This window comes from Pantherophis guttatus, chromosome 7, assembly GCF_059756535.1.
Source record: "Pantherophis guttatus breed Tessera chromosome 7, ASM5975653v1, whole genome shotgun sequence".
Classification (NCBI taxonomy): Eukaryota; Metazoa; Chordata; class Lepidosauria; order Squamata; family Colubridae; genus Pantherophis; species Pantherophis guttatus.
Window position 1 is genome coordinate 11,335,391 of NC_142069.1, and position 24,722 is coordinate 11,360,112.

Genomic DNA, 24,722 nt, shown 5'->3' on the forward strand with positions numbered 1-24,722 from the left:
CTTTGGGTCAATCACCAGGAGATGGTGAGTTCTAGTCCCGCCTTAGGCATGAAAGCCAGCTGGGTGACTTTGGGCCAATTACCAGGAGATGGTGAGTTCTAGGCCTCACTTAAACATGAAAGCCAACTGGGTGACTTTGGGCCAATCACCAGGAGATAGTGAGTGCTAGTCCCGCCTTAGGCATGAAAGCCAGCTGGATGACTTTAGGCCAATTACCAGGAAACGGTGAGTTCTAGTCCCGCCTTAGGCATGAAACCCAACTGGGTGGCTTTGGGCCAATCACCAGGAGACGGTGAATTCTAGTCCCGCCTTAGGCATGAAAGCCAGCTGGGCCAATTACTCTCTCTCAACCCAATCTACCTCACAGGGTTGTTGTTGTGGGGGAAAATAGGAGGAGGAAAGTGTTTAGGATGCATTCACCACCTTGAATTAATTGTAAAAATAATAAAGGCGTGATACAATAAATAAAATAAACTCCAATATTTATGGAAAGGCCCAGGCTGGGGAAGACTTGACCAAGGCACTGAGATCAGGAAAGAAATACACAACCAAAGAAAAATATAAGAAGCTCCAACAAATAGAGAAGTATTATCTTACCTACTGCAAATGACAGAGGTACCTTCCACAGGCTCTGATATGTTAGGGGCACTCTGACTGCAACCTAAGAGCTTGTGAGGCTTGATGGCTTGGACAGTGGCCATGACTGTTGACTCTGGAAATTGTTCTCCTGAGGTTCTGCGGATGGGGCTGTTGGCTGGTGTGCCCTGGACGGGTGAATGGCTTGGGGAGACAAGAGGTGAAATATTTGGGGAGATACCTGTGGAATGGGAAAACAGCATTTATTTTTCAAATGGTCAGCGTATGCAGTGTTTCCCCGAAAATAAGACATCCCCTGATAATAAACCCAATAGGGCTTTTGAGCGCATGTGCTAAAATGACCCCCCCACCGAAAATAAGCCCTCCCCAAAAATATTTAAACGCATGTGCAGCTGGTCCCCGCCATTTCCTCTGGTTAAGGTTAGGGAGACAAAGCTGGAAATCAGGTAAGACGGCAAGAGGAGCCCTCCATGTGCCCCAATATAATAAGACCTCCCCGAAAATAAGGCCAAGCGCTTATTTCGGGGTTCAAAAAAATATAAGACAGGGTCTTATTTTCGGGGAAACAGGGGTATATATCATCTCTTCGCGAAGCCAACTCTCTACAGGTAGTCCTCAACAAGGTACGATGATGGAACCAGAATTTTTATTGCTAAACAAAGTGGTTGTTAAATGAATAATTTTACAACATTTTTTTTTTTGCAATGTTAGTTAAGTGAATCCCCCTCCCCCCTCTCGTTGATTTTGCTTTTAAGAAGCCGGCTGGGAAGATCCCAAATAAGTATAAGTAAGTATAAGTATAATTTTATTTCTATACCGCCCTTCTCCTGAAGGACTCAGGGCGGTGTACAGCCTATTTAAAAACACAAGACAAACATCAATTAAAAATTTAAAATTATTAAATAAATTCAGCTCAATTTAAAACCCCAGAAATTTAAAATATCCCAATTTAAAATTATTATGTTGATAGCCCGGCCTGGCGGAACAACAGGGTCTTCAGTGCACAGCGAAATACCCGGAGGTCGGAGATCTTACGCATTTCCGGGGGCAGTTCATTCCACAGGGCTGGGGCTCCCACAGAGAAGGCCCTCCCCCTGGGTGTCACCAGCCAACATAACTTGGCCGATGGCACCCTGAGGAGACCCACTCTGTGGGAGCGAACTGGCCGGTGGGAGGCTATTGGTGGCAGAAGTCAGTCTCGAAGGTACCCGGGTCCTATGCCATGGAGTGCTTTAAACGTGGTGACCAACACCTTGAATCGCACCCGGAAGACCACTGGGAACCAGTGCAGCTCGCGCAGGAGGGGTGTCACGTGGGCACGAGTTGCGCCCATAACCACCCGCGCGGCCGCATTCTGGACCAGTTGGAGCCTCCGGGTGCTCTTCAAGGGGAGCCCCATGTAGAGAGCATTACAATAGTCCAGCCGGGAGGTGACAAGGGCGTGAGTGACCGTGCGCAAGGCATCCTGGTCCAGAAAGGGCTGCAACTGGCGAATCAGGCGAACCTGATAAAAGGCCCCCCTGGCCACGGCCGTCATATGCTCTTCTAAAGACAGCCGTGCATCCAGGAGGACACCCAGATTGCGAGCCCTCTCTGTGGGGGGCAAAGATTTCCCCCCCCCAATAGTCAGCGATGGCACCTGCTGACTATATCGGGACGCGCGTATGATAATCAGGATGCTGCCACCAACCATCTTAAATATTTGTAGGTTGCCAAGCACCTAAATTCTAATCATGTGACCATGAGGAGCAGTGGTGGGTTGCTCCCGATTCTGTCCAGTTCTATAGAACTGGTAGTAAAACCGGCAGGAGGCTCCTCCCACCTGCCACGACGTCATCATGGGTGATCTGTGCATGCGCAGAAGCTGCGAACTGGTAGTAAAGGTAAGCAGAACCCACCCCTGATGAGGAGGCTGAAGTGGGGATGCCCCAGTGGTCGTAAGTGGGAGGTGCAAGCTGTTTTTCAGTGCCGTTGTAAATTTCAGTGACTGGTTCTCGTACGCATGACCACTGCAACATCCCCACAGTCACATGATCAAAATTTGAGTATTTGACAACTGGAATTTATTTGAGATGGTTGGAGTGTCCTGGGGATCCTGGGATCAGCATTTGTGACCTTCCCAACTGGCTTCCCATAAGCAAAGTCAATGGGGGGAACCAGATTTGCTTAATGATGGCATGATTCATTTGGCAACTGCAATGATTCACTTAACAACCATGTCAGAAAAAGGTCAGGTGTGATTCGTGGACCATCGTCTTGCTCAGCAACAGAAATTCTGGTCCCAATTGTGGCTGTTAAGTTGAGGACCACCTGAAATCCTCCCTTAGGTAGCAAAGCTGGCAGGGAGATTTGAATCTGAAAAGCCAGTGCAGAAGGTTAAGCTACTTAAATGAAGTTCAATACCATGGATTGATTTGGGCTGATAACAAGAACAGTATGGGGTATCTATTGCCTTAAAGTAGCCCTCCTAGGTTAGAACTTTGCTTCCAAAGATCCTTCCCCCTGTGCTAAAAGATCCTCTGTTAACAACCCAAATAGTACAGGTAGTCCTCAATTTACAACAGTTCATTTAGTGACTGTTCAAAGTTACAACGGCAATGGAAAAAAAAAGTGACTTTTGACAATATTTCACAGTTACGGCCTTTCCAGGATCCCCACGAGCATGCGATCAAAATTCAGATGCTTGGCACTTGCTTCTTATTTATGACGGTTGCTGTGTCCCAGGGTCAAGCGATCCCCTTTTGCGACCTTCTGAGAAGCAAAATCGATGGGGAAGCCAGATTCACTTAACAACCGTGTTACTAACTTACCAGCTGCAGTGATTCACTTAACAACGGGGGCAAGAAAGAAAGGTCGTAACGGCAAAAATTTTGGGCTCAATTGCGGTCGTTAAGTCAAGGACCACCTGTAGTCCTATTGCAGTGAGGGCTAACCTTTTCCGGATTGAGTGCCCAAAGCGCACAAGTGCGCATTTTTGCATATGCCCGAACCCCCAATGTATGGGGGTACAATGTGTGTGCCCACCCCGCATGCGTCCCGACCCACCGGCACATGCCCACGGTCCCCCTGCATGCTTCCCGTGCATGCGCGTGGTTCCAGTGCACGGCCTACTAGCACGCGCCCTGCCCCCACGCATGTGCAGCACAGACCTGATGATAGGGGTGAAATCTAAAATTTGTTACTACCGGTTCTGTGGGCGTGGCTTGGTGGGGGGGGGGGTAATATGACTGGGTGGGCATGGCCATTTTTTTTTTTTACTTTTAAAACCATTTTTTACATGTAAAACCATGTAAAAAAATGCTTTCAAAAGGCTCTGACAATCCCAGCTGAGTTGCCTGATCCGCAGGCAACTCAGCTGGGATCGTCAGAGTTGATCGTCAAAGCCATTTAAAAGAAAAAACTTTTTTTCTTTTAAATGGCTCTGGCGATCCAAGCTGAGTTGCCTGATTAGCAGGCAACTCAGCTGGGATCGTCAGAGCTTGATTAGTAGGCAACTCAGCTTGGCTCGTCAGAGCCATTTAAAAGAAAAAAAAGGCTCTGATGATCGCGCGGCTCAGCTGGGCATGGGGGGCAGGGGCAGGGATTTTTGCTACCGGTTCTCCGAACTGCCCGCCGCCATCACTACCTACTCGCCCGAGCCAGTCCGAACTGGGAGCATTTCACCCCTGCCTGATGACCATCTGGCCAGCAGGAGGCATGCAGATATGCGCGGCAGAGCTTAACTGGGGTGATGGCTCGCGTGCCCACAGAGAGGGCACTGCGTGCCACTTGTGCCATAAGTTCGCCATCACGGTCCTATTGCATATCACCACTGGTTAGAAAAACGATAGACAAGAAATATGAGCCTGGATAGCTCAGCAGACTAATGCATTGTAATTTAACTCCAGCTGTCTGCAATTAGTAAGTTCGAATCTTGCCAGGCTCAAGGTTGACTCAGCCTTCCATCCTTTCTAAGGTAGGTAAATTGAGGACCCAGTTTGTGGGGGCAATAAGCTGACTTTGTAAAAATATACAAAAGTATGAAGGCTATTGCTTAACGCATTGTAAGCCGCCCTGAGTCTCTGGAGAAGGGCGGCATATAAATCAAATTTAAATATATATATAGATAGATAGATAGATAGATAGATAGATAGATAGATAGATAGATATATCCATCCAGACTTTCAAATGTCATTTCGTTCAAGAACCTCTTGGGATTTAACTTGAAATCCATAAGAGCTGTATTATCTCTTTACTGATTTCAACAGTCTTGAATTCACATAAAATCAGCATCCTCAGTAGATAACTAGGGAGGTTTAACTAGGAAGCCAGTTTATTATTAATTTATTTCTATTTCTATACCGCCCTTCTCCCGAAGGACTCAGGGCGGTGTACAGCCTAATTAAAAACACAAAGACAGACAAAATTTAAAAATAATTAAAATTATTAGATAATAGGCCCAATTTGTAAAACCCCAAATTTAAAATCCCATTTAAAACCAATTAAAATCTTTACATTGATAGCCCAGCCTGGCGGAACAACATGGTTTTGAGGGCACAGCGAAACACACGGAGATCAGAGATTTTACGAATTTCTGGGGGCAGCTCATTCCAAAGGGCAGTTTGGTCTACTGGTTAAGGCACCAGGCTAGAAAGTGGGAGACCATGAGTTCTAGTCCCGCCTTAGACACGAAAGCCAGCCACCTGGGTGACTTTGAGCCAACCCAACCCACTTCACAGGATCGTTGTTGTTGTGGGGGAAATAGGAGGAGGAAGGTGTGTTGGAGACGTTCGCTGCCTTGAGTTATTTGTGAAAATAATAAAAGGCGGGGCTACAAAATGAAATAAATAACCACCTTGTCGGCTTGGCCGCTTTGAATTCAGATGGTTGGCTGCAGACATCGCGTAGGAGGTTGAAAAGGATCGGCTTTTGGTGAGAGTCATCAGGTGGGAATTGTTCCATGAGTCAGAGCTGTGAAAATAAAAGAGAAAAAGGCAGCACAATTCTTATTTGTAGGCTTCCTTAGAAAGAACAGAGGTCTGATTGATGATCGCAATCTCTAGGAAGCTGTAACCTCATGATTCTTGCAACAAACAGTCAGTTTACAGGCAGCTCACAAACTGCTTATAAAAGGTTAGGTTGCCATCATTTCAACCTAAGATAGGCAAAGTTGCATATTAGTGGGGAGAGAGAGAGAGAGAGACGGAGAGAGAGAGGGAGGAAGAGGGAGGGAGAGAGAGAGAGAAAAAGAAAGAGAGAGAAAGAGAGGGAGAGACAGAGAGAGAGACATAGAGAGAAAGAAAGAGAGGGAGAGGGAGAGAGAAAGAGACGGAGAGGGAGAGAGAGAGAGAAAGAAAGAGAGGGAGGGACAGAGAGAGAGAGGGAGGAAGAGGGAGGGAGAGAGAGAGAGAAAAAGAAAGAGAGAGAAAGAGAGGGAGAGACAGAGAGAGAGACATAGAGAGAAAGAAAGAGAGGGAGAGGGAGAGAGAAAGAGACGGAGAGGGAGAGAGAGAGAGAAAGAAAGAGAGGGAGGGACAGAGAGAGAGAGGGAGGAAGAGGGAGGGAGAGAGAGAGAAAAAGAAAGAGAAAGAAAGAGAGGGAGAGACAGAGAGAGAGACATAGAGAGAAAGGAAGAGAGGGAGAGGGAGAGAGAAAGAGAGAGAAAGAGACGGAGAGGGAGAAAGAGAGAGAGAAAGAGAGGGAGAGACAGAGAGAGAGAGGGAGGAAGAGGGAGGGAGAGAGAGAAAAAGAAAGAGAAAGAAAGAGAGGGAGAGACAGAAAGAGAGACATAGAGAGAAAGAAAGAGAGGGAGAGGGAGAGAGAAAGAAAGAGAAAGAGACAGAGAGGGAGAGAGAGAGAGAAAGAAAGAGAGGGAGAGACAGAGAGAGAGAAAGAGAGAGAGAAAGAGAAAGAGAGGGAGAGGGAGAAAGAGAAAGAGAAAGACTTTGACAGAAATAGGTAAGAGTCATTATCTAGGCCAGGGGTGAGGAAACTATGGCCCTTTTATGACTTGTGGACTTCAACTCCCAGAATTCCCCAGCCAGCCATTCTGAGAGTTGAAGTCCACAAGTCTTAAATTAGCCAAAGTTGGACTTCCTTGAGACAAACCATTTCAATTAGTCCTCAACTTATGACGATAATTGAGCCCAAAATTTCTGTTGCTAAGCAAAACATTTCACAAGTGAATTTTGCCCCATTTTTCGACCTTTCTTGCCATATTTGTTAAGATGTTCAGTTAGTAACACGGTTGTTAAGTGAATCTGGCTTCCCCATTGACTCTGCTTGTCAGAAGGTCGCAAAAGGGATCACATGACCCTGGGATACTGCAAACATCATCACTATGGTGACCATGGAGATGCTGCAAGGGTCGTAAGTGTGAAAAACGGCCATAAGTCACTTTTTTTCAGGGCCGTTGTAACTTTGAACAGTCATTATAAACGAACTGTTGTAAATCAAGGACGACCTGTCCCAGAAATCCTCCATGTTGGTTGGCGAAATTCTGGGATTTGAAGCCCACAAATCATAAAGGGGCCACAGTTTCCTCACCCCTGATCTAGGCAAAGGGGACAAACATTTTTTTCAGGGGTGGGTTCTAATTTTTTTTACTACCGGTTCTGTGGGCGTGGCTTATTTTGTGGGTGTGGCTTATATTGTGGGCGTGGCTTGATGGTCATGTGACAATTATTTAGGATTTAGCAGAGGTACTGGTTTACCAGGCTTTTAACTGCTTGCAGAGCTGTACCGATCTACCCATTTATTTTTGCAGGCACTGGTCTACTCATGTGTTATTGCAGGCACTGATCTACTCATGTATTTTTGCAGGCACTGGTCTACTCATTTGTTTTTTTTTTAACACTGATCAGCTGTAGGGCGGCCCTTTGAAGCCCTGCGGCAAGAGTTTAAACAGTTTTTTTCCTTATAGCCCATCAGCTGGGACTCAGGAGGCAGCAATAGATTGGGGGTGGGGCCAAATAAAAGGTAAGAATAACGCGGAGGGGGTGCGGGGGGCAGAACTGGTTCAGTGATGTCATTTATTTATTATTTATTTATTAGTCATATTTCTTTGCCACCCACTCTCCGAGGACTCTGGGTGGCTTACACCAAAGACAGTATACTAAATAGCATATTGCCCCCAACAATCTGGGTCCTCATTTTACCCACCTCGGAAGGATGGAAGGCTGAGTCAACCTTGAGCCGGTGAGATTTGATCCGCTGATCTGCTGAACTAGCAGTCAGCTGAAGTAGCTGCAGTACTGTGCTCTAACCACTGCGCCACCTCGACTCTTGTGATATCATCACCGCTACCAGCTCGGGAGAACCGGGCCGAACTGGGAGGAACCCACCACTGATTTTTTTGGCTCTGATGAACAAGATGACATTGAAAAGTGGCTCAGGTAGATGCTGCCCCGATTTGTTGATGTATAAGAAGAAAGAGGAAGTCCATTGACATGGACTTTCAAGATTCTTTCAAGTCTCAATAAAAATGCACTTGATTTCCTGGTCTTGTCTATCTGGTGGGGTTGACACTTGGCTGAATGGAAAAGGTAAGAATACCTGACTCTAACTATGATGGAGAGGGAAGACTACAATTTTGTATTGGTTAACAGAAGAGCTTCAGGAGGTAGGAAATGGAACTCTTCAGGTTTCATATTCCTCATGTACTCTATTTCTAATATATTGCGTTGAGTACAATTTCCTGTCAATAAGGATTCCTACAGTTTCCTTTATTGAAACAATCTTCAAATGCAATTCAATTCAAAAAGGACGCGGTGGCTCAGTGGCTAAGACGCTGAGTTTGTCAATCAAAAGATCGGCAGTTCAGCGGTTCAAATCCCTAGTGCTCTAATGGGGTGAGCTCCCGTTAGTTGTCCCAGCTTCTGCCAACCTAGCAGTTCGAAAGCACGTAAAAATGCAAGTAGAAAAATAGGGACCGCCTTTGGCAGTTAAGTAACAGCGTTCCGTGTGGCGTTTAGTCATGCTGGCCACATGACCACGGAGACGTCTTTGGACAGCGCTGGCTCTTTGGCTTTGAAACGGAGATGAGCACCGCCCCCTAGAGGTGGTAACGACTAGCACATATGTGCAAGGGGAACCTTTACCTTTACCTTTACCAGGGAAAGGTAGCGAAAAATATCTTTGTTGCCAAAAATAAAATGGAGAAGACATTCTCTGCTTTGGGTGATTCCACCTGTGAAGTCTAAGAGCTGAACTAGCTGTTCTTCTATCAGATAGACACAGTATTCTCACAGTGGGTTTATTGCCCTTGGCTATGGACAGAACATTCCGGACTTATTAATTTTCTCAGCAGGAAAATTCAAGACCTGATATGATGGTGCAAATGAGTGTCTTCCAATTTGGGTATCTTACAGCTGTATGAACTTCAACTCCCAGAATTCTCAGCAATAGCTATGCTAATTGGAAAGTTCCAAAAGTTGATACATATATCTAGGAGTTGTCAAAATTGGAAAACCCCTGAGCAACCTTTTTGACCCACACAAATTCCCATAATTGCTGATTCCGCTCCTTGTCTACAACTCCATGAACCCCTCGATTTATCTCACTGTGACAGGTCAAGGTAGTAACGTGGAATCAACAAATAATTTACAGTAGTGTGGCTTATCGCCGAGTTTCTCTGTTTCCTACTAAAAACTTTAATTGCATTAAACAAGGACCTTCACAACTTAATAGAGACCTGCTGTGATCCATTTTGATGGATATGAAGTGCCTTATTATTATTTTTTATGATCATTCTTTATGATTTGCTGCACAGTCAGCCAGATGCTCAGACTTGATTTGGCATTTTTATCCATTTATCAAGTCCTTCCCAAGGACCTGGGATAGGCATATGTTGCTGTCTGATGATGTTAAAGGTATCATCTTAGGATGTAAGTTGATCCGAGTAAAGATGCCTTCTGTAATTGACTTGATACTGAATTTGTCAATTTATTTGCTGCCCATCACACAGTTCATGGTAACTCTGAGCAGCTGATAGCATTATAAGCTTCTACTAGAGTGCGTTAATCATGTGGTATTTTAGATCTGTTGATTATCCACCAATGTTTTAGTGTTTATATTTGTTTTTCTACTTGAATTGTCTTTTTATATCAAATATAGTTAAAACTTATACTTGTATCTGAACTGAATTTTTACTTTATTCCTTTCTGTCAGTATCTCTCAGCCTTTGCAACTTTAAGAACTTAAAGGTAAAAATCTACAATTATTTTCTTACCTGGATGATGAAGTATCGTAAAGTTTGATGCTGGGGCTGCGGTCCCTTCTAACAGAAGCTGGCTCCAACGTGGGCAAACCAGTGGCAGATGTGGTTGTTGTCCAAGTGGATGACACTCGCCGTAGAAGACCTGGGGGCAGGCTTTTCCGAAAGCGCTGTAGGTAAGACAATAACATCTTATGATTACTTTATCATGTCACAGAGAAGCGGGAATTGACTTATTCTCCAAAGCATCTGAGGACAAGAGTTAATAGATGACAGCTGGAAGCTAAAACATATGAAGAACGGTTGCAGGAACTGGGTATGTCTAGTTTAATGAAAAGAAGGACTAGGGGAGACATGATAGCAGTTTTCCAAAATCTCAGGGGCTGCCACAAAGAAGAGGGAGTCAAGCTATTCTCCAAAGCACCTGAGGGCAGAACAAGAAGCAATGGGTGGAAACTAATCAAGGAGAGAAGCAACCTAGAACTAAAGAGGAATTTCCTGACAGTTAGAACAATTAATCCGTGAAACACCTTGCCTCCAGAAGTTGTGAATGCTCCAACACTGGAAGTTTTTAAGAAGATGTTGCATAACCATTTGTCTGAAGTGGTGTAGGGTTTCCTGCCTAAGCAGGGGGTTGGACTAGAAGATCTCCAAGGTCCCTTCCAACTCTGTTATTGTATTCTAAAATAGTTTACTTCCTAAGAATAGCAAGGAGCTGGCCAATAGTTCCCTCTTTTAACAGGCTGACAAGGTAGCTTCCCAGCAGAGATCAGCTTATGAAAGAAAGATCCAACCTAGAAGTAAGGAAAAAAATTCTGACAGTGGGAATAAGTAATCAGTGGAATAATTTGCTACTCAGAATTGTGGGTGCTCCATCACTGGAGGTTTAAAAAAATAAACTAGACAACCAATTGACCGGGATGGTATAAGTCTCCTGTCTTGATCAGGGATTGGACTAGAAGAACTCCCTATGATTTTGTGTTCTATGGTGTTTTCATCCATGATCTTCAGTTTTTATCAGCAAGTACACGGGATAACTCGGTAGACGAAGAAAATGCCCCGCTATTAATGATGTGTGGACTTCAACTCTGCTGGCTGGGGAATTCTGGGAGTTGAAGTCCACACATCTTCAAGTTGTCAAGGTTGAGAAATACTGCCATAGTTTATGGAACTAGAACCTAAAAACTAGAACTAAGAACCTAGAACTAAGGAGAAATTTTCTGACAGCAGAACAATTAATCAGTGGAACAACTTGCCTCCAGAAGTTGTAAATGCTCCAACACTGGAGGTTTTTAAGAAGAGATTGGACAACCATTTGTCTGAAATGGTATAGGGTTTCCTGCTTGAATAGGGGGTCGGACTAAAAGACCTCCAAGGTCCCTTGGAACTCTATTATTTTGTTATTGGACTGAGATTGTCGAAGAGTCCCCTTTTTCCCACCATTTCCGCATCAATTGGTGTCAATTTCCTTCCTTTGCAGTTCTTCCATAGCATCTAAGCACTTAAACTGTTGCTAATTATGCCAGCAAACATTAAACCAGGATTTGAACGCAGAAAATAGTTACTTGCCTGAGTTTTGCTTTATACAGTTCAATGAACAGCAATCTACTTTTGAAATTCTTTCAAAAGAAGAAGAAGAAGACGAAGAAGAGAAGGAAGATGAGTTTGGAGAGGGAAAACATATTTTAAGTCCAGAATAACCACATAACATTTGGAAATGGCTCAGATAGACACCCCTCTGATTCACTGGAGTATAAGGAGGGGGAGAAGGGACAAGCAAAGCTGACTCACCAGGTTCTGTTATTACAGCCCATTACAATGGCACCTTTTTTTTTTTTTAATTTGATTTATATGCCGCCCTTCTCCGAAGACTCAGGGCGTCTTACAATGTGCTCAGCAATAGCCTTCATCCTTTTGTATATTTATACAAAGTCAGCTTATTGCCCCCACAAACTGGGTCCTCATTTCACCTACCTTAGAAAGGATGGAAGGCTGAGTCAACCTTGAGCCTTGGCGACATTCGAACCCTGCAGTAATTGCAGGCAGCTGGTCTTAATAATCAGCTTAATAACAGGGTGCCTTAAACCCCTGTACTACCAAGGCTCTTGATACCTTGATACTCAACTGCTTTAAAATTCATAGAATTTGGTATTCAAAGCATTTTGATGTGAACATTTTGTCCCAATGCTCATTGTTTGTTTGGTACTCAATGCACAAACTAGAACTTGTGGTGTCAGCTGCCTTGTGACTCACTACATTATTCCTTATGGGAAAAACTTTGTTTGGTACTCATCGTTTTTGGTACTCATTGTGTCTCCTGGAATCAATTTATGATAAGTACGAAGATACCTACTGTACAATAAAAGTAGCTCTAGTTTTTAGACTATGGAGTTGAGTCTTTGGTTTGGTTTACCTACTGGGTCTCAAACCTGATGTGCATGAAAGGAATCAGGTTGACATTATAGGTTGACAGATGACATTATAATAAAAAAAATTCTGGAACATGCAGAAATGGACAGGTTAACCCTAAAAATCAAAGGAAAAGAAGAGTCGGAATATTTTATAACATGGGAACTATTCTATGAATCATTAAGTGCCAGATACTGAGGTTAGAAGAGTGGATTTATGTGAAATATGGACTACATGAGAAAGAAAAACTGATAAGTACCCGGTTTCCCCCAAAATAAGATATCCCCTGATAATAAGCCTAACTGGGCTTTTGAGTGCATGGCAATAAGGCCAAGTGCTTATTTTAGGGTTCAAAAAAATATAAGACAGGGTCTTATTTTCGGGGAAACACGGTAAATATTTTGATGATTATATAATCCATACTATAATGGAAGATAGTATACTTTTCAATAATGGTTGATATTATTCCATATATGTTTATGTATACCGTGTTTCCCCGAAAATAAGACCTTGTCTTATATTTTTTTGAACCCTGAAACAAGGGCTTGGCCTTATTGCCATGTGCTCAAAAGCCCGATTAGGCTTATTATCAGGAGATGTCTTTAGGGTATATGTGTTGTGGCTCCGTTGCCTGAGCCTGGGCTATCGACAGATGCAGACTCTGAGAGTGAGGGAGAGGAATTGGCAAGGCCTCCCTCTCCAGGACCCTCCTCTCTGGCAATGCCTCCGGAGGACACCGAAGGCCAAAAGATAGACTCAGAGCCAAGCACGTCCCCACAGCCACAGGTGGACAGCGAAGATAAGTGCTGGCTGGACCCTCGGCAGAAGCGTAGGGAGATGTGTGCGCAGCAGAGGGAAGGCATGCCAGATATTAGCTGAGTCACTGGACCACACCCCATAGGGTATAAATGTGGGTGTGGTGGCTGGTTCAGTTTGTGACGAGCAAAAACTGGAAATAATCCATGATCTCTGCGTTACTGCACTTTGCCTGCTTTATCGGACTGCATTTGGATTAATCCTTGTATTGTTGAAACTCTGCCTGTTTTATCGGAATGCTTGCAGTCTAATCTTTGTTTTGTGTGAGTAAAGTCTGAATTGGCAGCTAGCCACTGGGTTGCTGCCAGCTTTATCTTCAAAGAGTTTTGTCGTGTGGCTTATTAACTCTGGGCCGTCTGTGGGGGTGCATGTGGGGTACGGGGACAGAACAATATGATTATAATGATGATGATGATGATGATGTTTATATGTTAACACTCTGGACACATAGAAAACACACTGTTCAACATAGAAATGGAATATGTGATATAAAACAATAAAAAAAAATTAACAGAAAAGGAATCAGGTTGGCAAGCTAAATACACAACATTTACCTTGGGAATGGTAAGCTTTTCTCCCTTCTCTGAACATTCTTCTGTGTCGGAACCAGTGTAATTTTCATTGAAGGATGCCAAAGTGTTGACTCTTGGTCTGTGAATAGCTTGGAAGGTCAGCTGTGTGTTAAGCAGGTTGCTGACTGCTCGGAGGGAGGTGCAGACATTGGGTGGCAATGAAGGATCTGCTAGAAGGTCGGTAATGAGTCCATGAGCTTCTCCCATGACGGCAATATCCACGGTAATACTGGTACCCGAAGACTGGAAAGAGAGGAAAAACAAGCATTAGCCCTAAATTAGGAATTAAATAATGCATAGCTATGCCAATGTGATTTGTACAGTGGGAAGGAAGGGAGGGAGGAGGGTTGCCATGATGCCCACTGGCATTATATTGCTGACCTAGGTCAACGTAGAACGAAAAAAACCCACCCTACATAATTCTTGTTCTACGCTTTCTATGGTACCATTAATGGGCACTAACATCAGCCGGAAGATGCTTTTTTGCACATTAAATGAAAAGAAAAACCTAACATAAATGAAACGATTCATACTGCTTCTAGTTTGACTGCCCATATAAATCAGCTTTATTATATGTTCATGAGGTAAATATCCATGTTCTTAGGAAAATGTAGCCTTCAACGTACGACCACAATCGAGCTTCAAACTTCTTGTGGCTAAGTGGGGCAGTTTTTGCCGCGTTTTAAAATCTTTCTTGCCACAGTTATTAAGCGAATCACCGCAGTTGTTAAATTAGTAATATGGTTGTTAAATGAATCCGGCTTCCCCATTGACTTCGTTTTGTCAGGAGGTTGCCAAATATAATCACATGACCCCCCGGGACACCGCGACTGTCATAAATATGGACCAGTTGCCATGCATCCAAATTTTGATCACATGACCATTGGGGATGTTGGAACAGTCGTGTGAAAAATAAGTCACGTTTTTCAGTGGTGTTGTAACTTCAAGTAGTCACTAAATGGCTGTAAGTGGAGATCTATCTGTATGTCCTTCAGTGGCTCTAGCTCATCCTATTTTTTTTTTTTTTTGTCTCCAGAACCCGAGAAAGGATCATAAAGCCATTAAAAAGCCATTTCCCTAAAGCCTTTTTTGACAGTAGCTTACATCAATGTTAGCCTGCGACCTAGTTTGCTTTATCATCATCATCTTCATTTAACGACCCCATAATCCCTTGCGGGGTGGAATCTGGGCAACTGAAATGGAGCTAGAAGAGTGTTTTAATGGCCAGATGCCCTTCCTGTCACCAATGCAGAGTTCTTTTCAGCAGATATATTCTCAGTATGCCCAGAGAGAGAAATATCTGCCTCTACCTAGGATCAAACTCACCACCTCCTGATTGTGAGGCGAGAGCTCCACCTCTAGGCCACCGCACCATCCTACCTAGTTTGCTTTATGTTCAAGGAAAAAGGCATTCAAGGTTGGAAATGCAATTCCAGATCTGATTCACCGTTAAAAATATGAACTACTCCATAGTCCTAGCAATCAAGATTGCCAACCCATCTCAAAGCAAAACAAAGGAACAAAATGGCGGGTGGGGTGGAAGGGAGGGGCAGGGAGAGGAAAAACCAAAGATTGTCTACCAGGCATCAAAAAGAGTCCAACAAAATATCACGAACTGATTTCAGGTTCCAAAGCACATCATGAACTCTCTGGCCAAGACTTAAAATTAAAAGTAAACATATTTCTCCTTTCTCTACTGTTCTCCCTTGCCTTCAACTTCTAATTTCCAAAAAAAAAAAACCCAAAAAAACACTTGAGCAGCACAGATCGGCAGTTTCTGTGGAAAAACGCCAGTCGTTTCGGAGTTTGCAGTTCGGCCCCAAAAGGGATTTACCGGGATTGGAAAATACGTAATTTTTAAAGTATGTTTTCTTAAAAGAAATTTGGGTTCCTTTCACGCAAATAATGGGTGTGGACTTGACAGACTTTATAAAAATGACTTTCCCTCCCCCAAGAGCTTTCATGTCATTATGGCAACCGGTGTAAGAACTGAGCCAGTGTAGAAACTAAACCAGGTTTCTATTAAATGATCATTTCTGGTCTTTGCTAAAAAAAACCATGCTACTTTATGTCGCAGCAGAGATAGCCCTGGAAGAGCCATATTGAACACTGGTAGTCCTTAATTTACGACAACTGAGCCCAAAATTTCTGTTGCTAAGTAAGACAGATTTTAAGTGAGATTTGCTCCTTTTCACCACCTTTCTTGACACCGTTGTTAAGTGACTAACTCTAGTTGTTAAATTGGTAACAAGGTTATTAAGTGAATCTGGCTTCCCCCATTGATTTTGCTTGTCGAAAGGTCACAAAAAGTGATCATGTGACCCTGGGACACTGCATCCATCATATCCGCCAGTTGCCAAGCGTCTGAATTTTTGATCACCTGACCATGGGGATGCTGCAAATTGAGGACTAGCTGTATAAATTATTAGGGATGTTTGTCCCAAAGCTGCTTTTTCGAAAGGCGACTGGACTTTTGTTTTTCCTTGAAGACGTTTCATTTCTCATCCAAGAAATGTCTTCAGTTCACTTCATATTTGAAGTTGTGGCCACTCTACAAGATGGCTACCGAACTAAACCTTGAAGGTTTCTCATCTTTTCTAATGACTGTGGGAGTTTTCTGAATCTTAGGTTTGCTTTCAATTAATTCAGGCTTCAGATCAGTGGTGGGTTCCTCCTGGTTCGGCCGAGCCGGTAGCGGTAACGATATGACATCACTGAACTGGTTCTCTTTTTTTGGGAGCTGAGCCCTCCCGCCCTCCCCCACCCCCCGCGTTATTCTTACCTTTTATTTGGCCTCACCCCCAATCTATTGCTGCCTCCCGAGTCCCAGCTGATCAGCTAGAAGGAAAAAACTGTTTAAACTCTTGCCGCGGGGCTTCAAAGGGCTGCCGTACAGCTGATCAGTGTTAAAAGGCAGTGTGGTGGTAGACCAGTGCCTCCAAAAACAAATGAGTAGACTGGTGCCTCCAAAAACAAATGGGTAGACCGGTGCCTCCAAAAATGAATGAGTAGACCGGTGCCTCCAAAAACAAATGGGTAGACCGGTACAGCTCTGCAAGCAGTTAAAAGCCTGGTAGACCAGTACCTCTGCTAAATCCTAAATAATTGTCACATGACCATCAAGCCACGCCCACAAAATAAGCCACGCTCACAGAACCGGTAGTAAAAATTTTTAGAACCCACCCCAATCTGCATCAAATATCCTCATGAGGGCATCTTCTTGATCCCTAAACAAAACAACCCTCTGGATAATAACTCCTATTCTTGCAAGATGAAATGAGGCTAAGGCAACAAACCCATCAGGTGCCAAGGATCAGGGTCACATAAGTTCCAGTTGAGGAGATTTATTGTTCGTGCTTATAACCATGAATCCAGCCAACTAATGTATAATGCTAAATTGGTGTCAGATTAAGGCTCAGCAGAATTCAAAAGTGGTTAGACTTAGACGTTTGTGGCAATATAATAACTCCAGGCTGATGACTCACTTAACCCCAACGATGCCCTTGAAGTGATGTCTCAGTGCCTGGAGGCTGTGTGGATCTGGATGGGGAGGAACAGGCTCAAGCTCAACCCTTCCAAGACTGAGTGGCTGTGGTTCCCGGCATCCCGATATAGTCAGCTGACTCCATCTCTGACTATTGGGGGTGAGTCTTTGGCCCCCTCGGAGAGGGCGCGCAATCTGGGAGTCCTCCTGGATACGCAGCTGTCCTTGGAGGAACATCTGACGGCTGTAGCCAGGGGGACCTTTTGGCAGGTTCGCCTGATTCGCCAGTTGCGACCCTTTCTTGATCGGGATTCCATGTGCACAGTCACTCATGCCCTCGTCACCTCTCGCCTGGACTACTGCAACGCTCTCTACATGGGGCTCCCCTTGAAGAGCACCCGGAGGCTCCAACTGGTCCAGAATGCGGCTGCGCGGGTAATTACGGGAGCTGCATGGCGCTCCCACATAACACCGCTCCTGCGAGCTGCACTGGCTCCCAGTGGTCTTCCGGGTGTGCTTCAAGGTGTTGGTTACCACCTTTAAAGCGCTCCATGGCATAGGACCTAGTTATCTTCGAGACTGCCTGCTGCTACTGACAACCTCCCATCGACCCGTGCACTCCCACAGAGAGGGCCTCCTCGGGGTGCCATCAGCCAAACAATGTAGGCTGGTGACCCCCAGGGGTAGGGCCTTCTCTGTGGGGGCACCTACCCTATGGAACCAGCTGCCCCCTGAGATAAGGAGAATCCAAGACCTTGGTGCCTTCCGCCGTGCCCTTAAAACTTTCTTTTTTCAGCAAGCCGGGCTGGCTATCATATTTTTAAATTTTAAATTTTTAATTGGTTTGTCATTTTAAACTGGGGCCAAATTAATATATATTCTTTTAATTGTTCTTAATGTTTGTATTGTATGCTTTTATCTGGCTGTACACCGCCCTGAGTCCCTTGGGAGAAGGTGCGGTATATAAATTTGAAATAAAATAAAATAAAATAAAATAAAAATAAAAACTCTGCCCCCTTAGCTCTGTATGCTCTTCTCCTACACAACCATACTATAGTTAGAAGAAGCTATGGGTAAGAAGTAGAATAAAATCTAGCCTTTGTCATCAATGTCTTGATTGTTTAACCAAATTACTGTGCTGCAGATATAAGAGAAAATATAGTTAATCAAAAGAGCCTCGTGAGTTGGTCTATTTCTCCAACCGTTGAGATAATTTAGTCTCCAATGTTTTGTTTTTGGCTATTTTGGGACAAAATGGAAAATCTTTTAAATATCTGACATGTCCCACTTTGAAATGATTAAAAAAAACCTGATATCATCAAGAGTTTGGAATTTCCTCCGTGACAGGAAACACAGCTGTTGGGTCCCCTTTATCCCACAATATTTGGTAGAGGAGTGGGATGACAAAGAAAGAAAATAAAACAATTAAAAATATTGATCATGAATGATTCATATTTTCTCTCTCTCTCTTTCTCTCTCTTCTCTCTCTCTCATTTACCTTTTAATTCCATATAACACATGGAAGGAATTACAGATTCAGACTCTCAATTTTTCTTTAAATTATACATCAAGTTCAGAGCAATCCCCCCCCCCCATTTTCGAAAAATCTGCCCTTATTATTCCGCGCAGTCTTTTAAGTCTTAAAAATCCAGATGGTTAGAAAGCGAAAAAGACACAGCCAAGCGAGAATGGGGGAAGCAAAGTATAGAACAAAACAATGGCAGTTATATCGTCATTTGAAATGTGAATTATTCTCTCTAACAGATGTGAAAAATAAATTGGAAGGAAACGGAATTGCTGGAAGACATACTATAAAGGAGGGCGAGGACAATAAAGGAGTTGTCCTCAAAAGGAGGAGGCATGGAGGAAAGAAGGACATAAAGAAGAACAAATCTGTCATTTTTAGTTTCTCCAAAGGATTGTTTCTTTTTTTTTTTTGGCCGCCATTCAAGAAGAAATACATCCAGTTTTGCTAAGTTTATATCAAACGACTGCATCAATTGAAACTCATCAGGTAAAACCATTCTCAACTTGGAAAGGACCACGTTATAGCTCCCTACGGTGTCGTTGTTAAAGGCAAGGAACCTACCAGGGAGAGTTTTGACTTAAAAAGATGGAAATTCTAAACGGAGCCAATAAACATGGAGGAATACACAAGGACTCATAATCAGATTTTGAAGAACTAAAATTCATAATTTTAAATCCCGCGGACCACTAATATGATCTGCCTAATGACCAGCTGGGTGGGTGTGGCTAGGTGGTCATGTGACTGGGTGGGCATGGTCAACTCAATGTCACTCAGGTCAAGGGGCGCGTCCCCAGCCTCTATGCACCCCTCCCCTCCAGCCACTCCTCGCCTGCCTGCCCAGGCTCCTTAGGGCCCCAAAAGGAAGCAGTTGTTGGAGCTAAGCAGTCACCACGAGAAAGAGTTGGCAAAACAGCTGGCTCAGTTCAAATTGGATTTGACCAAGAAGGAGGCTCAGCAGAAGCACCTCACTCAGGACTAGGAGCATAGGCTTTCCAAGCAGAGGGAAGACCTGCGGGAGTGCAAGACCAGGTACTGGCGCCTGGAGGCTTAGCGGGCTGAGATGATCAGCCAGTTCCAGGCCATGATGCAGTCCCACTGGAACAAGGGCCTCTGGCTCTTTGCCACCAGCGGTGCTTCCCTCCAGCCTTTGCCCAAAGCCGTGCACCAGGAGGCTGAAGCAGACCCCAAGTTGAAATTTCTGCCCCCCTCCGACCCGCACAAAAAGACCCCGAAGGGGGAGAGTCTCTGCAGTAACACAAGCTTTCATTGCATGTATTTCTCCTAGGGGCCGTAGTTTGAGGACCCTATTAGTGCAATATAAAAAATGCAAATATTTTTTCTGAGGACCACCAAAATTTTCTCATGGACCACCAGTTGGTGACTGCTGATCAAGAGTAAAGGAACCAGCAGTTCAAGAAATAAGCCATAGAGCTGGCAGAATAGCAATGAGGGCCTTGGAAAAGACATTCAGATGTCAGGAGATGTCGATACCTCCAGAGGACAGAATTATGCAGGCAACGGTTTCTTACGGAAGCCAAAAATGAACTTCTCAGTCATCTTTAGGATAGAAAGCCATGGAGGCTGCAGATTGCTGGAGAAATGCTTGAACAAGGAAAAACAGGAGATTGAGACACACACATTTTACAATACCTCATACATCCTTCCTCCTATGAAAATTTCACTGGTGAAAAGAAAAATCGAAAACAACTTTTCACTGGTGATAAAAGACTTACTTTAGGCAAAACCAGTGGCGGGTTTCAAATTTTTTTTACTACCGGTTCTGTGGGGCGTGGCTTGGTGGGCGTGGCATGGCTTGGTGGGCGTGGCGTGGCTTGGTGGGCGTGGCAGGGAAAGGTTACTGCAAAATCCCCATTTCCTCCTGATCAGCTGAGACTCAGGAGGCAGAGAATAGATGGGGGCGGGGCCAGTCAGAGGTGGTATTTACCGGTTCTCCGAACTACTCAAAATTTCCGCTACCGGTTCGTCAGAACTGGTCAGAATCTGCTGAAACCCACCACTGGGCAAAACATTGGCACAGACACTTCAGCCAACCTCGAACACAATCCCCCCCCCAAAAAAATACAATCCTAAACTTAATTTTTCTAAGGATTCAAGAAATGATTCCATTATCTATCATACACAATCTTAAAAATGCCCCACTTGACAAATAAAGCCACCAGATTCCGCTTGCTAGTCTTTGCGCTAGTTTTATGTGAAAAAAAAGAGGGGAAACTCTTCGCACTGCATCGTCCCAAGGCTCCACTAGAGGGCAGTAGCACACACCGTATGTTTTCTGATCCAACTATTCCTTGTTGATTTTTAAAATTTATACTGGGCATAACAAATGTGCGTGTGGAAAGGGGGGCGGGTTATATTTAAACTCTTGTTTTAACCCACTGGGTATGTATTCCGATGCCATATTCTCAGCTCCCAGAGAATGAGTGCATAAATTTGCAAAGCCTGTGGGCTGTCAGATTTTTCTATGGAAAAGCAAATTAGCTTCCTGCAATTAATAACAAATGAAATTGTGATAAACCATTTCTATTGCAGTTTCAATTGTTCTAATAGAATGCGTAAAAGAGAAAGAGAGTGAAAGAGGCTTGAGGGCCAACAGCTTATGGTAACACAGCATCCTCTAGATTTTTGGGACTACAATTTTTGGGACTGCTCTGCTCTGCTCTTTATGAAAACAATTCCCAAAATTCCTTTTTTTCATAAACATTTTTCCTTTCTCTTTTTTTTTTTTTGCACCTTTCTGACTTATTATCTTTCTTTAGCTTCTTTACTCTTTTGTTTTCAATATTTGTATGGTTTTTATTATTTTGGGTTGTTGCATTGTTTTTATTCTCTTAACCATTTGCTTAATACAAATTATATACTGTATATTAAAAATATACAGGATAGAGAGGGTAAAATGTAAATGTACTTCTAGCTGCTGTTAAGAAGATTGGAAGCCTTTGATTTTCCTTTTTGTTCTCTCTCTTTTCTTTGCACCTTTTTCACTTACTTATTATATTTCTTTATTCCTTTTTTCAAAATTTGGGATTGTTTTATTCTCTTTAAAATTTCATATATAGTCATGCCCAGTTATGCAACCGGTTTTTTTGGCTGTGGTTGTTAAATTGAATTACTGCAGTTGTTAAGTGAATCATTCGAATCAAGTTTACTCTATCGATTTTGCGTTACGAAAGGTGAGCACATGACCCCAGGACAACGCAGCCATTGTAAATACCAAGTGTTGCCATGTGCCTGAATTTTGATCACATGACCATGGAGCTGATGCAACAGCCATCAATGCAAGGACCGGTTGCAAGTTTTCAGTGCTGTTGCAAGTTCGGAGAGTTGTTAAATGAATGGTTGCAAGTTGTATTGTGCCTGATTTTCTTGCCACAATTGTTAAGCAAATCAGAGCAGTTGTTAAGTGAATCGCATAGTTATTAAGCTAATCAGAGGTGGGCGTCACATACCGTAACAATTGGTTCGCCCAGCACTGGAATTGGCTCGTGCCCGCCATCTGCACATGCGTGCAGCATCACAAAACACGGGAATTGGCTCGTGCCCGCCATCTGTACATGCGTGCAGCATCACAAAACACGGAAATTGGCTCGTGCCCGCCATCTGCACATGTGTGCAGCATCACAAAACACGGGAATTGGCTCGTGCACGCCATCTGCACATGTGTGCAGCATCACAAAACACGGGAATTGGCTCGTGCCCGCCATCTGCACATGCGTGCAGCATCACAAAACACGGAAACTGACTCGGGTGCGTCGTCCACACATGCATCCGACGTCAAACAACACAGCGATACAGGACGGGATTGCGCCCTGCAGGCCACAACTACCGGTTTGCCCGAACCTGTCTGAACCGGCAGTAGCCCACCACTGAAGCTAATCCATCTTCCTCCACTGACTTTGCTTGTCGTAAACTGGCTGGGAAGATCATGAATGGCAATTATGTGATCCCAGGCCGTGGGTGATATCATAAATACGTATCAGTCACTAAGCGCCCGATTTTAATCAAGTGACCATGGGGATGCTGCAATGGTCATAAGTGTGAAGACCGGTTGTACGTCACTTTTTTCAGTGCTGTTGTAACTTTGGTCGCTAAAATAAATATATATTTGTACGTCAACCTGTACTGTAACTGTTTAAAAACAGAATAGAGCAGGGCCCCCCAAACTCCTGTCCGTGGACCACTGAGGTAGGTTGCTACCGGTTCTCCCCGGTTCTTGCGAACCGGTAGTGGAAATTTTGAGTAGTTCGGAGAACCGGTAAATACCACCTCTGCCTGGCCCCGCCCTCAATCTATTCACTGCCTCCTGAGTCCCAGCTGATCAGCTAGAAGGAAAAAACTGTTTAAACTCTTACCGCAGCGCTTCAAAGGGCCGCCCTACAGCTGATCAGCGGTAAAAGGCAGTGTGGTGGTAGACCAGTGCGCTCCAAAAACAAATGGGTAGACCGGTACGGCTCTTCAAGCAGTTAAAAGCCTGGTAGACCAGTACCTCTGCTAAATCCTAAAGAATTGTCACCTGACCATCAAACCACGCCCACAAAATAAGCCACGCCCACAGAACCGGTAATAAAAAATGTTAGAACCCATCCCTGGTCCACGGCATGCCAAAAACCGGGCCATGCAAACAAGTAAATCCCCCAATCCATGTGATGCAAGCCACACACGAAGCCGTGCCCCCCTCCGGTCACCGGAAAAACCTCTTCCAACGGAACTGGTCCCTGATGCCCAAAAAGTTGTGGGCCGCTGGAATAGAGGACTACCAATGATTGTTAGCTTTCCTGGATGTAACCTGTTTAACCTGGCTTCTGAATTAGCCCATTTGGGGGTTCACACTGTAGGAAGAAATCAACCCCCCCCATTATCCCAAATGAAATATTAACTATAAGGAAAAGCCTTAGAAATATTAGCCATAAGAAAAAGACTCAGAAAAGCCAAAAAACCAAGGCGCTAATAAAAAAACTGCCTGAAGCGCATTCCACATTCCAGCCAGATGCCTAAAGAAAACATTGTAACAAGAAGCTAATTGCACTTAAGGAGATAACGAGCTTATTGAAAGAGGAAGCCAGCTAGCTAGATGGCTCCATTAATAAGCAAAGCACATACTGCCGGCAGAAGTCCATTCAAGACAGGATATTTTGAAACCCCTTACAGCAATTTGGACAGCTAACAAAAGCAGAATGGTAGGATTAGAGCAAGCAGCCCCTCACCCAAAAATCTAACACAGGACATAGCCATCAGCCACAATAAGAATTACCCAACACCCTTTCAGAACACAAAGCCCATATTGCACAAATCCCAAACTTCAAAGTTACAGAACTGTAGAAGAAGAACCCTTCCATTCACCCAGTTGGTGGGTCAGCTGTCCCAGAACCACAACATTTTATTTCCAGCGTCTTTCTCCCAGCTTGCAACTGAACCAGATGGATTTTCCTTCCAACAACACAATACCTCTGACTCTTAAACTAATGCAACGGGGGCTAGGTTTGCACCACGGACTAAGCTGCAGAAAACCCAAAGGGAGCTTTACCTCACTAAGTTTAGCAAATCTTGAAATTGTTATCTACCTGTCTTTCATCTGAACTGGTGAAAATGTTTAGAGTCTGAATGAAGAGTTAACTGGGTTTTATTGCTGGGACACTTCCGACTAACAAGTTTCTTTAGTCGGCTCCATAGATTTTCAATTGGGTTAAGGTCTGGGCTATTCCCAGGCCATTCCAGCAGTGGCATAGGATTATCTTGAAACTCCCCCCACAAAAAGTGGTGTTATTAGCCATCAAACCAGTGGTGGGTTCCTCCCGGTTCGGCCGAGCTGGTAGCGGTGACGATATGACGTCACCGAACCGGTTCTCCCCCCCTCGCCCTCACACCCCCCCACATTATTCTTACCTTTTATTTGGTCCCACCCCTAATCTATTGCTGCCTCCTGAGTCCCAGCTGATGACTAGAGGGAAAAAAACCCGTTTAAACTCTTGCCGCGGGGCTTCAAAGGGCCGCCCTACAGCTGATCAGTGTTAAAAGCAAACAAATGAGTCGGGTCGTAAGTGCGAGGACTGGTCGTAAGTGCGAGGACCTTCCAGAAATGACTCTGACCCGCTAGCCACGCCCGCC

At 44.2% G+C, this 24,722-nt stretch overlaps 1 protein-coding gene across 2 annotated transcripts in view; it reads right to left on the minus strand.

Moving 5' to 3' along the window:
- The window catches only part of PDE3A (phosphodiesterase 3A), a 305,739-nt gene that overhangs the window by 38,557 nt on the left and 242,460 nt on the right, over positions 1-24,722 (minus strand). For both annotated transcript variants that reach the window (XM_060689573.2, XM_060689565.2), the window contains 4 exons: positions 13,570-13,830; positions 9,806-9,960; positions 5,432-5,547; positions 598-817 (listed from right to left, as the gene is read on the minus strand). In XM_060689573.2, coding sequence (XP_060545556.2) covers positions 598-817; positions 5,432-5,547; positions 9,806-9,960; positions 13,570-13,830 — 752 coding nt within the window. The remainder of the gene's footprint in view (positions 1-597; positions 818-5,431; positions 5,548-9,805; positions 9,961-13,569; positions 13,831-24,722) is intronic.